Source organism: Labrus bergylta, chromosome 21 (genome assembly GCF_963930695.1).
Source record: "Labrus bergylta chromosome 21, fLabBer1.1, whole genome shotgun sequence".
In the NCBI taxonomy this organism is placed as follows: Eukaryota; Metazoa; Chordata; class Actinopteri; order Labriformes; family Labridae; genus Labrus; species Labrus bergylta.
The window spans coordinates 16,970,636-16,988,178 of record NC_089215.1 but is presented as its reverse complement, the minus strand read 5'-3'; the positions used below and the strand labels follow the sequence as shown (position 1 = coordinate 16,988,178).

The following is a 17,543-nucleotide window of genomic DNA, read 5'->3' as shown; positions in this document are numbered from 1 at the left end:
GGCTGCAAGGTGTCCATTACTTCTTCTTATGGACACTATTGGCATATTTTCTATTATGATTGACCTCCATATTTATTTAAATCTATAATATGACGATTTAGAAGACTGGGATTACAGCTGAAGACAGGGACAGCAGACCATCAAGTCATTCCTGACATTTGACCCCTCAGGGTGAGGTTGTTAAAATTTTCAAAACTTTGATTTCTAAAACGATATCTCCGGTATTGTAATGATCATCCGTTGTATCAAAAAGTACATACGTTTATAAAATAAAACTTGATATATCTTTAGTCATATTTTTATCCAAAATCTGCTGCTGCAAATTGTACAATGTTTATTGTGGCAACATTTCGGTACCAAAATGCTGCCAATTTATTTGGGCAATTTAGACAGTTAGCCTAAAGTGGAATCAGAGGACTTCTATTTTGTTGCAATGGTAATGGTCTTAGTATTGTTGTATCATAACACAGTTTCAAATCTGGTATTGTGACAACACTACCTCACATATCCAACTTCATTGCTCTGATAAACAACTTTCAGGAGAGACTAAAGTAAGAGTTTACAATTATTTATTTAACAGTTTAGAAAAAGATGAGCTATGTTTTTGGTGATTAGACTCTTTCATGATGAGATTACTTTGTAAAGGGATAGACAGTAACGGGAATGTTTGCTTGGACAGTTTTGGTAACAAAATGTTGCCAATGTTGTCTTTTGCAATTTACTGCCACTTCCACTGTTACCTCCTTTGCACTTGATGTAAGAGACAAGGACCTGCAAGTTTCTGCTGTGACATTGTGTGGACTAGAGCTGCTTTCTAATTCTCTTTTAGCTGTTTTGAATTAAAAATAAGACTTAAAATCTGTCCTTTTTTTAAGGTTTGGTACTTTTCAATGCTATTATTCATGAAGATTGTAATATTTTAAAGGTAACCTATTATGCAAAATACACTTCACCATGTTTCTCTAACTCTAATATGTGTCCCTAGTCAGTATACAAACCCCCCAATTATGAGAAAAGTACATCTTCTCTGTTTTTAGCCTGCTCCACTTTTCAGAAAATGTGTGCTCAAACAGGCTGCTTCGAGATTTTCCCTTCATGACATCACAAAGGGCAGTAACCCCTCCCCCATGTGGGTGACACTCCTTCAGCTAGTGGTTTGTTCTGCCCTCGGATTCTGCCTTTCCACTGTAAACAATTTGGGCATGGAGCGAGAAAGTCTCAGCCACCCAAGCCCTTCCAGAGAGGGGCGTGGTCAAAAACAGCTCATTTACATTTAAAGGTACAGACACAGAAACAGCCTGTTCTGAGCAGGGCTGAAATAGAGGAGTTCATAGGTATGATCAAAGACAGGATCAAAGTGGATTTAGAACAAGAAACTTCACAGACATGTTTTGGGGAGCTCTGAGACCAAACTGGTTAAAAAGGAGAATAATATGTGTCCTTTAAGAAAAAAGTATCAAATTATCAAGACTTTGGACAACATGTTGGGTTACCAACACTATTGTATCAGTGCCTTTAGACTTTTAGAATATCTTCCTTATCTTAACATCATCCTGTTTTAACACCTCAACAAACTGTCACCCTGCCCTATGTTAACCACATTGGAGCTTGCCTCAAGAGGACACTCAAAGGACTGCAGTTTTTTGCACTCCCACATTGGCTTCATTTTTCAACACCAGAGTTTGCCGCTTGTTTATAACCATCCAAACAGCAGTTTCCCAGTGGAAATTCTTGTTTTTCACTTGTTGGTTTGTCTGTAGTTTATTCTAAAACGTCGAGTATGATTAAGCTTCTTGTCAAGGAAATTAAAGTCCTCCGGAAGGCGGGGGGATTATCAGCAAAAGCAAAAGTTCAAGTACTTTCTGTTGTCCCACCCAAAGTAGGAAGTCAAAAATCCCCAGCCTCTTTTTTGATTTATATTGATCTATATACTGTCTCAGTATAGATACACGTGTTGTTTCTTCATGAACTACCACCAGAGTTGAGTTCAAATAAACAAAAAAATTGATTTTGTCTGGTCAGTGTGATCCACCAATTTGTTTCTGACCTGGCGCCACTTGCTACCATTAGCTTTACCACTAATGTCCTTTCAGCCAATTATTCCCCATAATGACCACTTATAGTATAGAAATAGATCATTCTGTGACATGAGGTCCATTTAACACAGACATTTTGTATAACATCTAAAAATGTGTATTGTGGGGCTCTCTATTGTTAAATACCTGACACATTTTGTTTGTTTGTTGTAAAACTTTCACAAATCCGATGAAGTTATTTTTGTCTTTTGTGGTTCTGACTTCACACAACATCAAGTCAAAAGAAAGGAGGAGCACAAACATGGAGGAGCAGAGAGGGAAGAGGGTGGAGTGTGAGTCATCTGAAAGCCCGGCGTATATAAACAATTTGGACAGCATGTTGGAGCCGTGCATGTTCCAAATGGTTTTAGCCCGAGTTAAAGTGTAATTTGATGTCAAGTGAGATCTGTTTATCATTAACGTTCACTTCTGCAGGGAGCGTCGACATTGAAGTTTTTATCTTCACAGTATACCTAAAGCTAGATCCGGTCTGCTGTTCTCCTGTTCCAGAAGGATCTGCCCTTCTTTTGACAAATGTGTCCTTGTCAAGCTTTCTTCTTTTGTTCTTTGTGCAGACAACAAAGTCGACTGAATGTTGTGTAAGCCGACTGATTAAACATGAAAAGAGAGAATGGAAGATTAATGTTGAGTTTGGTAAATACTCAAGTGATAGGACATGTCTTCACTGGCCTGTGTTCTCTGTCTTCTAATTTTTGATTTATTGCTTTTCCTCTTCTGTGATTTATATGCTTCTTTGAGTAATTAAGATGACGTTACCTACAGTATGAGGTAGATTCTGGCTGATGGCTTCCCAAAGCCAAGAACAGACATGTGCTAATATTAGTGGTTGTAGGGCCTCCCCTTTTAAAGAATTATCAGTCAAAAGACCCAGATTGAATTTGAGATTTTGGACTTTTATTTTAATAGATTCAACCCCTCCTTTTTTAAGTGTTTCATAGTCATTGTATGGGCTGAATGACCTTTTTACTTTTTTAAAATATAGCGATATGAAAGCAAACAGGAAGTAATTCCAAACAAATGCCGTGAGTCTCTATAGGCTTAGATATGGGCATTTAACCTTTTTAAACTTTACAATCATAATTTAAATATCTGGAACTTTAAACGCACAGTATGTAAAATCAAAACAATAACAAAAGATGACGTTGAGGCTAGCGGGGAATCATGGGAGTTCTCTGCTACTACAGCTAGCTTGAGCTTCATCTGACTGCATGGAATCAGCTCCAGCCCCCCGCCATCCAGCGGTAAAGGCATTTGATGGATGGATGGATTTGGTTTGACAGGATCATGCATTCTCATCAATGCAAACATTGAGCTCTGGACAATTGGGACATGCATTTACACCATTCTGCTGTTCAGATAACATCAGTCTTAAAGGTCACATATTATCCTCCTTTTCAACCGGTTTAAATAAGTCTCAGAGCTCCCCAAAACATGTCTGTGAAGTTTCTTGTTATAAATGTACTCTGATCCTGTATTTGATCATGCCTATAAACCCCTCTAATTCAGCCCTGCTCAGAACAGGCTGTTTCTGTGTCTGTACCTTTAAATGCAAATGAGCTGTGTCTGACCACACCATCTGCAATGGTGAAAATAAATCATAATATTGAATGTTTACACACAACGTGCAGGCCTTTTATTTACCAACCTTCAGTGGGCTGCTATCTGCACGATTTGAAACTCAAAGAAAGAGCTAATATGAAAACTTCTTGTTTCCATCCGACATCGAGTGCTGGAGACCTCTGATAATGGTGCATAATACATGTTAGACATGGGACTTGACTCCAAATCGGACTCTGTTCATGCATCAAGCAGTGATTACTTTCACGAATAGATGTACATTCAACAGAGCGTTGTGACTCACAAGTGAGAAAACTGTCCGACCAGTATTATTCCATCTTAGAGTTCATTTACTCCAGCCTGCCTGTTCTCCTGTTGTTTGGCTTCCCCCCCGGCCGGGTGAATTAATCCTCCTGTCCAAGTCTATGCTGGCTGGCGGGCTGTTATCGCAAAGCGCCTCACCCTTTTCACCTCACCTTTTGTTGAAGTTTCAGGTTTCAGGTTTCCAGTGTGGTGATAAAAGCCTGTGAAAGGGAATAAAGGCCAGACACTCTGCCTTTAAGTAGTTAAGTGCAGCGTGTTAGTGCAGCTTTTTCATGTCATTTATAAGAAAAAGACAGCTCTGTTGGGAAACCGATTATTCTCGCTGGCTTTATATATATTCCTTTTTGATTCTCAAGGCTTTTGGATTCTCTCGTGTGAAGTTACGAAATATACATTTCAGATTGTATCTGTAATCCTTTTAAGACCGCAGCTTTCGAAAACAGCGTCTAAATGAGATTAAGTAATTCAGAAAGAGAGGTCGTTTATGCAAGTAGCTCATTCTCTCATAGCAACCAAACAGCCTACACTGTATAGCCTTCAGTTTCTTCTTTCAGACATGGAAACTTACTTTACCGTACAGTGCAACACAAAGGTCCATATATCTGCACACATCTGTCTTTTACACAGATGAACGTCTGTGAACGTCTTTTTGTAGAATCACCAATGAATCAATGGAAGCATATTAAACCACATCTTATGTACATTTAGCGCCTTTTGTTACCAAGATAAGAATGAGATTTGTTTGCGCTTCCGTTGGTCATTAAACATGATATTTGCACACTGCCTCTTTTTCCAACATGTGGAGTAAAGTTAACAGAAAGCTTTTGTAGTTTGTCAATCCCCTGGTCCAGGCTGACTCAGATAGGGAGTTTGAGTTCATGGTGCATATAACGTGTAGCTATTTGGATTAAGGTCGTCAAGATTGCCAAAGCTTCTGTACCTTTCAATATCACTGCTTTAAAAATGATGCAGTCTCCTTTATTTTAATGATCGACAGTATAAAGACGTTCTGAATCTTTCAACAAGCTACAGATCTTGAGTATATTTTAAACAGAGCCAGACCGATTTATCGGCCAGCCAATAATATCCCACAATATTAGCATATCCATTGACTGTCGGTATCGGCTAATTTTATCGCAGCTATGCACCAATATATCGATCAGCATTTAATTTGAGTTTAATTGTATCACGCTTTCTCTTCTGGACGTCACCAGCAGAGGGCGCTGGATTACAATACGCATTATCACTCCCTAGAGAAGCGCTGATGCACGTACATGCACAGTTGACCATCTTCTCTTCATTATATTTTACCTTTTCTACAAGTGTTTAATAACTGCGTTTGAGGGATCAAAGCAAAAATCTATTGATCTTATATCAAAGTTAGATCTAAAAAAGATATTGGCCGATATACCAATAGGTTCTTTTCTTTTCTAATATCAATTTGGTATTGGCCCAAAAAATTCCAAATCAGTCGGGCCTAATTTTTAACCCACTTTTCCTGCGTGTGAGAGAGCGAGCAAGGGCTGCCCATTCAAGTTTACAGGTCAGTTCAACTGGATAATTGTGATGCAATTATGTTAAAATGGTTCTATCCCCAATTTTTGGGAACAAGTGAAGACTCCATTAATTCCAATGTGTTCAATTAAGACAGTGTGCAGGAGTTTGCTTCCAAAGTTGGTACTGGTAATTAAAAACAAGAAATGACCCAATATTCGGGGGGCACCCGTTCACCCTGTACTTGATGTCTTATAATAGTGAGATAGCAGTAAACTACTGGAGAGGTAAATTATGACTCATGCTAGTTAAACTTTAACCATTTACACCGTTGTTCATGGTCAGCTTTTTAAAGCCCACCTAAATGTTTTGATCAATCCAATATTTTCTCAAGATTGTTTGATTTTTTTAAGACATCAGAAAGGTGTGAAAGTTGCCCTTCACAGTAGTGAGCCTGATGGGATGTGTTGTAATCTAGACCAAGAGTTCAAAAAAGCAAACAAATTGAATTTACCTCCAAGTGAGACCAAGAATAGCAGACTGGAGTGATTGAAAGTGTGACTTCTGCTTCTAAAATAATCACCAAAAAAAGTTGGATTTTCTGTTGTGTTTTTTTGCAGATATGAAAAATCCACTTTTCCAACCTTCAGTGTCTATTTTATTTTCTGTTGAGTTATTATATGAGCTTTAGTTCATCCATTTTGTGGTAAAGATTAAGGGGTTTAGATTAAAGGAAAATCATGTCTTGTGGTTAGTTCATTCTTTGCTGTAAAGGAAGACTTATGAAACTGCCACTTCAACACGCTGCCCGAATGTTTAGGATTCATGAGCCAAAAAGTTAAGAGCGTATGAAGAAGAGGAGACATTTTCTAGCTTACCTCCACTCTACTCACTGTAAACCCACAGGAGCAATTACCCTTCACCTTTTAACCACCACACCACTTTCACACCCACTCACAGTGGCCGTACACACATGCTTCAGCAGGAGGGTGTGGTTATGAATGGTGAGTGGTCGGAGCCTGGCAGCTGTGTTTATCTTGGTTCTTTCTGTGGGTGGGCCTTCGACTGTGTTAGTCCAGGAGAGCACGATAACTGCCGAGTCAAGGCCGCATCACACCGTGACCCGTGCTTACTTTGCCTTTCTTCTCCGGATGTCCTCTGGATTGTCCAGTTATTGTTCTCCAGCAGTTAAATAAATAATCATACACTTTCATACAATGTCATGGAGAAATTTAACATTGATATGTTAACATGTGGAGCTACTTTTTGCTTTTTGCTTGGAGCCAGAATTAGTGCTTTCTCTCCTGTGTTTTCATGAGCAGATAATACCTGCTGATGGTAGGCAGGGAGATAAGTGTCATAGCAATATGTGCTGTGAATGTGTAGTTTAAGTGCCACAGACTGCTGAAACAAACAAATGAGTTGTGGGTAGGATTTGGCTTTTTGTCCAGTGCTGTGCTTTCCACCAATGGTTCTTTCTAACCAATCAAAGGTCTTTTATAAATTTCACATATTATTCAAAATACACTTTACTGTGTTTTTTTGCCACTAATATGTGTCGACAAACAAAATGTGAGCTCAAACAGGCCGTTTGGAGATTTTCCCCCAGGTGGGTGACACTCCCACAGCTAGGTGTTTGTTCTGCCTTCTGAACGTAAACAATTGAGCATGGTGCAAGAAAGCCCAAGCATCATCCCCTTCCACAGAAAGTGACTGTTCTGAACAGGGCTGAAAAAGAGGGGTTTATAGACATTTTTTTTTTTTTTTTGAAAGATTTATTTTTGGGCTTTTGTGCCTTTATTGGAGAGATAGGACAGTGGATAGAGATGGAAACGGATTGACATGCGGGAAAGGAGCCACAGGTTGGATTCAAACCTGGGCCGCCCGCTTCGATGACCATAGCCTCCATATATTCGATGCACAGGTCAACAGCGCCCCATCGAAGTGGATTTTTCACGAGAAAATTCACAGACACGTTTTGGGGACCTCTGCGACTTACTTAAACTGACCTTTAAGGCAATCTTTGGTAGGGTTAGGGGTCAGGGTCCCCATGCAAGCTGCCCTAACTTGTGGCTTAGAGTTGTCTACATGACCAACTCTGTGATTGTAACTTCTAATCAAACAGAAGCTCACCTCTGCCTCTTACTCAAACACTACATATCACTGCTCTGAATCGTTCTGTATTTTAATGAATCCTCCCTGAATCGGATCAGAGCTCTGGAGAATTGGAGTTTTCTGAAAAGGAGAATTTCACACCTCTAGTTGATAGGTTTTCGATACAGACTATGGCTGCTCGATGCTTAACTAAAATGTGAATCACAATTCTCCCACATGATTCTTCTTTTTTTAAAGTGAAAAGCGCAGCGCCAACTATTCCACGTTAAGTGTGTGTGCCTCCGTCCTGCTTGTCTACGATGACTGACAGCGGAGCGCCATAATTGAGGAAGAGAAATGAGAGCGGTGCAAAGAGGGTAATTACTTAATGTTTCCCATAGAGTGATGGGGGGAGGGGGTTGGTCTTGGCTCCTGCCCAACATGTTGGTCCAGGCAAATATTTCTCTGCTTCCATCAAGGCGTGTTCCTTTTTGAGCCTGCTTGTGTCACTTCACTATTTTATATCATGTATCAATTCTGCAATCAGAATAATGAATGCTCTGTTCTTTGTCCCCCGGCTTACTGATGCTTTTATATTGTACAATTTATTAGTTTTTTTATGTCGCTATGTTTTATGTACAAGCTGCTCCAATCCAATTATCCACACCAATTGAGGAGATCCCTGTAAGCTGAGAATTGAGTTGGATTAAGATTCCTTTTTGTGAACTGAAAGCTGCTTTGATAAAGTCCTACAGTTAGCATGCACGTTTTCAGACTTCACGGACTTCATGCTTTTACATGTTTTCAGATATACAGCCCGTTTTAATTCACATTTATCACTCACAAATTGGATGGTTTGGGTCTCAGGAGGCAGGACTTGACACGGAAAGGATGCTGGGGTTTGTAATATTTAAAATATTTCCAAGATGGAGGACTTTAATGAGAGTTTCTGCCTTTATCAATTGCAGTGTCTCAGTGTTGTCATGGTGATGGTGAAGAATCACACCGATGCACCTTTGAATGTCTCATTTCACTTTAAAAACATCGCAGACAGCTCAGTTGACGAGTCAAAGTGATCTCCACCTCATGACATCAAACGCTTTACTCTCTCCGTCTGTCATCTGTGCATTCATATTTGAATCGCAATGATCGAGTAGAATTTTTTCCCTTCAGGTGTACCAGTAGCTCAGCCACCACACAGACAGTGGGGTCTCTCTGTAGGCACAGCGATGGGAAAGAACAACACCTCTGCGTCTTTGAATGTCTCATTTCACTTAAAAACCATCCCTGACACGACCAACTGACAAGTCAAGAGTAATGTCCACCCGTTAACACCCATTTTTTACATCCTCTTAAGGCGTTTCCATTTACTTTTTATTCCGTAAAAACCCTATTTCTGTAGTTAAGTGAACTGTACCGTGCTGAAGCACACCTCTTCCATCCTTAACTTTGAGGAAGTGTACCATACTTGAGCACCGATAGGAGCACTCACAGTCATCAAACAAACTTTGCGGATGAAGCGTGCTTAGGCAACCTCAACTTTCATCACCATTTCTTTCAAAATGTATTTCAATGAAAATCTCATTGTTCTCATGATAAAGACGTCACAACCCCTTTTCTCTCGCCTGCGGTGAACCTTTATGACTTTTACCTGCTGTTGTTCACACATCAGCTTACCCCAACTTCACACAGAAACTTTAATAACTGTATGGCAGCTAAAAGTCGGAGTTATAGATCTGTTATTTTGTGTTCACACATGCAGCTCACCCTGAACATTTGGGGTCGTTTACGAGAGTTTTGTGCATGTGTGAAAACACCATTTAAAAAAAAAAAAAAAAAAAAAAAAAAAAAAAAAGAGTAAGGGGAGGATGGGCGGCTTTGCCTTGAGCTACACAGTCTGTTACTCGGAGCTCAAGTTCACTGTGTAGTATTTTCAAGGAATCACTCAGTAAGCGGATTTGAACTGAGAAATGGCTCGAATATTTTAAGAAACATTTCAGGGTAGTTCTTTGACCTTAACCCTGAAAGAAACGAGATATACTTAGTTAACTAAACCTAACCAGCACGTTCTGGATAAAAATCCTGTTACATTCAATTGCCTATTGATGACATTATATTCCTTCTTTTTAACTCTTTTGTTGCTACGATGAGAATATCTTCAAGGTAAACACCCTGCAAACACCTGAAAGTTGTATAGCTCTGTATGATGCTTCACTGTGCCACAGATCCTTTCACCTGTGCCTATGTGCTCTAATAAATCAAAAATAAATATACATATTTGTAGATACATTTATGTTTCAGGGCTTTGATTTTATATTCTCAGTCAAAAAGAGTAGTGAATAACATACAGTAAACACTTGCAGGATGCTACTGATCTGAACTTTTAACCTGCCTCTTTGAGGATTCTCGTTGAGCTGGTAATCGTGGAATTTTGATTCAAATGTTCTTGCTGTATTGCACAAGTTTCTGAAACATCATGTTTTCCTGCCCTCTGAACATAGATACACATTCTCCACAGTTTACATAGTTTAGTCAATGGGAAGCATCTGGTCTGAGGAGGGTGTGATGCTGTGTTTGTGTGGGTGGTGGAAGTGTGCTGATGCATGTTAGTCAGAGTCTCGCATGGTTCACAGAGCGCTGTGTGGCTGTATTTGATATGAGACTATGCAGGACTGTGAGCTAAAATGCCTTTTCCCCCCTGTGTGTGTCTCTGCAGGTAGCCAATCAGACGCTGCACACAAATCGACCCGACCTTCCAGAGTGTTTCCAGCTGTCTGTCCTGTCATGGCTGCCGTGCATCTACCTGTGGGCCGTCAGTCCGTTGTATCTGTTCTATCTCAAGAGAAACAACAAAGGATACATCATGATGTCCATAATGAACAGAATCAAAACAGTAAGTACGGACGCCCTGGTTTGATATGACATCACAGTGGTCTGGATTGTCAGTGTGGGAAGCGTTCTTTGTCAGTGTGGAAAGCGTTCTTCTTTCATCAGTCGCCTTTTTTACACAACCTTTTCAAACAGGACTGTTGCACCACTGCTCTACCTCATGGTCTGCGTAAAAGCTACTGCAGCTGAGTCTGGGTAACTGGCAGAGCCATAATGTGAAGCTTGCACATTTTGTTTTAACATTACAGTGTTTCCCACAGAATGACAAGATATCTTAGGGTATATTATAATACTAGGTTTGTAGTGATATCAAACGTGTTTTCCCCTCTAAATTAATTTAGTTTTGCAACAAACAACTTTAATCTGCTCAATTTATCCATCCACACAACCGCCAGGTTTACGCCTTGCGTTTTGAAAAGTTTCACTCGATTTTCCGTTATTAATAGGAGTTCAAGACAGCACCAGCAGCAAGCAGCTGTACATTTAAATTTTTTGAAAGAAGCCATGAGAAGCTTCAGTTTTGATATGAGCAAGAGAGGTGTACGGAGAGTGGACCTTCTCTCTCTCTCTTTCTCTGAAGCGGATGTGATACAGCTCTCTTGGTTTAGTTACCCACCCAGGTATTTGTGGGAAACACTGCATTAATCCTCCTTTTCTCCCTCAGCTCTGTAATGCAGGGAAATATCACTCACTGGATCATAAATATGATGGTGTTGATTTACATTTTTTTGGCTACTTTTCCTGAAGCCGATAACATCCCCGGTTAATATTTCAGACACTGCTTGCTGGCTGGCTTTCTATTCATAGACACGGGATAAAAATTGTCTTTCCTCATCTCACACCTTTGGGCTGCATGTTGCTGCAGTGGTTAGCCCTGTTGTATCACAGCTAGGAGGTCCCTGGTATGAATCCCCGTCTGACAGGAGCCCCTCTTTGTGGAGTTTGCATGTTCTCCCTGTGCATGCTGTGGGGTCCCTCAGGATATTTCGGCTTCCTCCAACAGTCCAAAGACATGCTCGTTATGTCAAGTGGTGACTCTTAACTTGCACATAGGGGTGAATGTGAGTGTGGCTGGTTGTCTGTCTCTATATGTCAGACTGTGATTGACTGGCCACCAGTCCAGGGTGTACCCCGCCTCTCATCCAATGACAGCTGGCATCGGCTCCAGACCACCTCCCCCCAACCCCAAACTGGAAAAAACAGTATAGATAATGGATGGATGGATCTCACAGCTTCTTCTGTTCCAATGATGGTGGTTTTTACTCATGAGTGCTGGTTAAAATGAACATCATAACACAGAATGTGAACAGAGTGTAAAGCTTTCCATCTGTCAATTTGCCTTTTTAAAGGTTTGTTTGGGGGCTTTTTATGCCTTTATTTGAAAAGATAGGAATGTGGATGGAGTCAGAAATCAGGGAGAGCGAGAGTAGGGAGTATGCAAAAAGGAGGAGCCACAGGTGGGATTTGAACCCGTGGCCACCAGCCTCCGTACATGGGGTGCGCACACTAACCACTCGGCTCACGGCGCCCCTCATCTGTCAATTTTCAGTTCTCTGTTTTTTGGTCTGGACTTGTAAATACACTCCTCCATCCTATAATGTTTGCATACGTTGTCAGCCCATAAACCGTCTCACTAACTTCCCCTTTCTGTTCTTTTATTTGTACCCACGCTCCCTCTCTCTCTCTGTTTCCTCTCAGGTGTTTGGTTTGCTGTTATGGATCGTGTGTTGGACAGATCTCTTCTACACATTCCACGAGCTGCGGCTGGAAAACAGCCAGCCGCCCATTTTCTTCATCACCCCGCTGGTGCTTGGCATGACCATGGTGAGAGGATTTCCAGTTGCATAGAAATTCATATCCTGTGAAGAAAAAAATCTCCTGAAGATATTTGTATGGCTTTTTATAGGAGAGCGTGTTTTTCTTCTATCAGTCCTCACTTTGTATTGGGTAAACATTTCCACACCTTTTATGATCACTTTTTGAAGAGTCAGGGCTCGGGGACAAATATAGATTTTACCGTGGAATTGTACAAACATTATTTTACATATTCAAATTCAAGCAGATGAATAGCTCACGCTGCAGAGACGTTATCTGAGGACACAGTGTGATGAGAGATAGCCTCACTGAGCCTGCCGTTTTCATCGCTGTCCAGAATATCTGAATAAAGAAATATAGAGGACAGAATACCAAATCATGAAAAAACTACTGCGTAAACATTTCATTTGAAGTGGGAGATAACATTCATGGGTTGCCATTTTGACACATTTTATGTTAGTGTTCATATTTATGTAGTCATTAATTATTATTACATTTCAACTGGATAGCTGGAACAGACACCAGTTTATAGCCAGTACAACTTGTTTAGTGAGTAAAAGCAGAGGCATGACTGCAGCCTGTGTAAATACAGATATTTGACCTCCTTCCTGTTACAATGGAAAGACACATTCCTGCTCCTCTTGATTTTCAGTAAGGCTTGAACCACCCTGCATTTGATACAAACGGCACATGATGACTGTGTGTTTTTTTTTTAAAACCCTTGATCTGCTTGTTCTTGGAAAAAAAAAAAAAAAGGTGGTCTGACACAAGTTCCAGTAAAACCGGTTTGGTTCATGTACAGTCACTCAGAGCACAGGGTGTACTTTCACTCAGAGAAAATGAATTGGTCTGTGGAGATTCTTGTTTGCAAAGAAAGGCGAGAGATAAATTGCTTCCCTACCGTTTCAGTTGAAACACATCTTAAGTGAACCTTGGGATGCAACTGACATGAAAAGGTCACACGCTTTGGAAGAATTTTCTTTTACTTTTTGAAATTTAACCTGGAAAGAAACTTGTTAAGATTACAAATCTCTTTTTTAAGAGAGTCCTGGCCGAGATAAGGCAGCAGCACATTTCACGAAGTTTCACACAAACGAGCAGCCGAACATACAAATACAAACAATATATTATTAAAAATTAAAGACACAAATAACAAATGTTTTGTGAAGTTCATCCACAAACACATCTGGGAGAACATCTACAGCCAGATGTGTCCGCCTCCAAGTCCTTTAAGGGTTCGGTCACACTGGCTATCCGTACCGTGCCCAAGCACGCTTAAACCCTGAAGTCCAGTTAGTTTGGCCAGTGTGACCGCTCCGTGCTGTGCTCAAGCACGGTACACTTCCTTGGCTTTGGCACGCTTAAAAGAGGTGTGCTTCGTCACAGTACACTTCATGCACGTGCACAAGCACGCGGATAAATAACGCTGACAGCCTTCATTATGGAGAAATCCAGAGTCTCATGGCTGTATCTGACTAAAATGACTCAAAGTAAAGACACAAAGCAACTGTCATGTTCTCTGTGTTGTTCTCTGATGTGCGGCCACGGACTCGACTGCGCGTCCCTTTTTCTCTCTCTCTCTCTCTCTCTCTCTCTCTCTCTCTCTCTCTCTCTCTCTCTCTCATAATTATGAAGCGTGCTCAGTTTAGAAGACAGGCGGACTCAAGAAAAAATATTGTTTAAAAAATAATAATAATAACAATCGAGTTTAGAGAGGGGAACAGGGTTGTAAATATTGTGAAAACAATGTTCCTAGAATGTCACATGTTTTATGAAAGTCATTTTGCCACATTAGTGGGGTCACTTTAGGACGCTCATTTGCTTGGTCCACATTTGAATAGCTTAATAAATGTTAAGAAAGTCCAGAGTCTACATTTTTCCAGTCAAAGACCTCAACACCAGTCAGATTATTAATATGAGAATGACTTCAGTATGAGACAAATATCTGCAGCACTAAGGACCGAAGCACCATTAACCTCAGTTGAGCTGCTTTGGTTAAGTCTGCAGTATTGATTAGGGACACACAGTTGGATGTTTGTTAATAAAACAAAACACATCATTCCTGTCAGAGTAATGAATGTGTTTTTATTGAGCCTGCCAGAGTAGTTTTTGGTTTTCAGCAAGAAAGAGTGACCTATCACTCTCTAACAACATATTTTAATGTAATATATACATCAGACACACACCTCCTGGACCTAGCCTAATATTTACTAAACTCTGAGCGTTCACAAGTCTGTATTAAGAGTCACTTTTTTGTCACTCTCTTAGCTGTTGTTCGTCTTGATTGTGGCCTGAACTCGGGCTCGACAGACGCCTTCAGCTCGTGGAAGCCTTCTCTTCCCACAAATGCAAATGGGAGAATATCTGCAGTCACCGATTTTGTCATTAGCAGCATAATCTTCTCCGCTATCGCATCAGCTTGATGAGCAAACGATGTGAAACGCCACTGCCTGTTGTCTGTCTCCATTGGTTTCTCCTGCTTAAAGAACATGAGGTTAAGCATCAGACTAGTATTTCTATCATATGTAAATGTAATGCCACATTACGGTCGCTGCAATTTATCATCGTCTTTTTTTGTCAGAGTACTTCCACACATCCCTTTCCCTGGTCACGGCATGACATGGTGCATGCACCGCTAACTGAGCTAAAACAGCATGTGTGCAGGTGTGCAAGGAGTGAAACATCACTTTAACGATGACATCATTGAGTACTTGAAGCCATCACTAATAATAAGGAGAGTGTGTCTGTTGTTCTCTTGAGGTGTGTGTGGGGGATTCAAAAAATACCCAGAACACTCGTGCTGCAGCAACACTCGTGCTGCAGCCCGACATTCAGTATGACAGATTTACCCAGTCATAAACTGTGGCTCACCTTACATGCCCTCAGTAATCTAACTCAGTTCTCTCTCTCTCTCCCCCCCCTACTCCCTGCTCTCTCAGCTGTTGGCCACGTTTCTGATCCAGTTTGAGAGGTTACGCGGGGTTCAGTCCTCAGGGGTCCTCTTCTTCTTCTGGTTCCTGTCTGTGCTGTGTGCCATCGTGCCTTTCCGCTCCAAGATCCTACAGGCCTCCAGTCAGGTGAGAACACACCGCAGTCCTCAAATGCCTCTCTCATCACATGTCTGTCTTCATCTTTTCCGCCTGGCGCTCTTTCCTCCTCCCACTTCAGCATCTCCCTCACGTTCTTATCCTCAACTGTAACTGTCTCCTTGCCGACTTGTACTCCAAGTCATCTTTGTTCTTATATTCTGCCTCGTATCATCCTCATTGTTCTTGTTGTTTAAGAATACACTGCAGCAGTCCCCCCCCCCCCCCCCCCCCCCCCTCCCTCGCCCCCGCTGTTGTCTCAAGAGTTGGTCGGGAGCTTACACTGAGTGGATGTTTTGAAGGGTTCACACCAGGCCACCACTAAGCAGAGAGGGAATAGTAGGCCTGTTGTTCCTTACATACTTATCTCACCTCCAGTGCTGCACAGCTCTCCAACAGAGCAGCAGCAAACAAACCCTGCAGGCAAAAAGATGAAGAAATGTAAGGAATACACACATTAAGACAAGACAGCGTGAAAAAAAGCTAGTAAGAAACATGAATTATCTATCAAGTCAGCTTGATCATTAAATATCCATGACGATCAAAACAGTACAGTTGTTGATTAATACCACAAATTCATGTGACAACTTTCTCACACAAAATCGAACACGTGGCTGTTTTCAGGCTAAAAATGATTATTTTACAGTTGAATTAATCAATTTGTTTCCTTAGGAATGTTATTCAATTTACAACTTTGATGTTAATGGGTGCACAAAACTCCAGAAAATGTACCGTAAATTCTGGAATAAAAGATCTGATTTTGGAGGTCTCCCAGAGGGAAAAAGAGGTTTAAGCTGTCAACCTGTGAGGATTTCCACTGTGCTCAGCAGTCTACAAAATGACATTTCCGTGCAGCAGCCGTGTCGCTCTTTTAGTACCATCTGTTTTCACTTTGTACGGTACAGTACGGTAGTTGAGCTCTCATGCTACTGTGAAGGTTGTGTTGTACTGACAGCCTGTGAGTCACACTGCTCACCTTCGCTGGTCACTCGTTGCCTTTAATTGAGGAGTCTTTTAATCAATCAAGCACTCCACAAGCTTTTTTTTTTTTACAGAATGATATGCCACCATTTACTTTAAAAGCAGGATTTTGATCTAACGAGGGAGAAAAGATGAGAAGAGAAAGTGGGGTTGCAAGTCGCATTTGGGCCGCTGGTGGCGCAGTGGTTGGTGCGCGCGCCCCATATATGGAGGCTACATCATCTACAACCATCATCTACAATTCACTTAGCAGACTCTTTTATCCAAAGCGACGTACATCAGAGAGTAAGTACAACACTAATCCATTCACACACCCCCTCCGAAGCAGAGGGAGCAATGCAGGGTTAAGTGTCTTGCCCAAGGACACATTGGACATGTTGCTCAGCTGGGGATCGAGGCGACGACTCTACCAACTGAGCCACAGCCGCCCACAGGCTGTAGTCCTTCAAGCAGGCAGCCCAGGATCGAATCCGACCTGTGGCTGCTTTCCCGCATGTCATTCCCCACTCTCTCTCTCTCCCTGATTTCCGACTCTATCCACTGTCCTATCTCTACAATAAAGGCCCAAAAAAGCCCACACATTAGTGCTGGAATATCGCTTGCACTTAACGCTTTGTAAATTAGACCTGGAGACAGGGCAGATAGTGGGAGCAAATGATGTACAATGTTTGTTGCTATTAGAAACCTGAATCTGGAATCCACTACCCCAGACAGATGGGCAAGAAATGCAAGTCGCCATGATTCAATATGTATGATGTTTGCTTTTATTTAATCCACGCGTGGGCAGAGCATCTTTCATGTTTGGTTAATGGCAGACGACATGTCACATATACTGTAGGACCTGCAGGTGCATGCCAGGTAGCAGAAGGTGTGTCTAACTGTTCTGGGATAACTGGGATCAGTTGTGGTTGTTACAAACTCATGCTGCACATGTGAGGCATTTCTGTACTCCCCCCCCCAAGCTTTAATCCGTCTTTGTTTCCAAAAATGCCCCAAATATTCTGTTTTTTGTACCTTGTTTTGATTAAAAAGTAATACCAGCGCTTTTACAGTAATGCAGCGGGCAGACACACGTGTGCGCCGAGCCTAGGGCGGTCAGTGGGTCAGAGAATGAGAAAGGCAGGTGGCGAGCCGGTCAGCCATGTGTTTGGGTCAGCTCAGGCTACAGCAGACTTGAGCTGCTCTAATCACGTTGATCCAGATAGTT

At 41.4% G+C, this 17,543-nt stretch overlaps 1 protein-coding gene across 2 annotated transcripts in view; it reads left to right on the top strand.

Annotated features, from left to right (window-relative positions):
* Window positions 1-17,543, top strand: part of abcc3 (ATP-binding cassette, sub-family C (CFTR/MRP), member 3) — a 57,418-nt gene that overhangs the window by 6,101 nt on the left and 33,774 nt on the right. For both annotated transcript variants that reach the window (XM_020640095.3, XM_029278504.2), the window contains exons 2-4: window positions 10,282-10,458; window positions 12,153-12,278; window positions 15,209-15,346. In XM_020640095.3, the coding sequence (XP_020495751.1) occupies window positions 10,282-10,458; window positions 12,153-12,278; window positions 15,209-15,346 (441 nt within the window). The remainder of the gene's footprint in view (window positions 1-10,281; window positions 10,459-12,152; window positions 12,279-15,208; window positions 15,347-17,543) is intronic.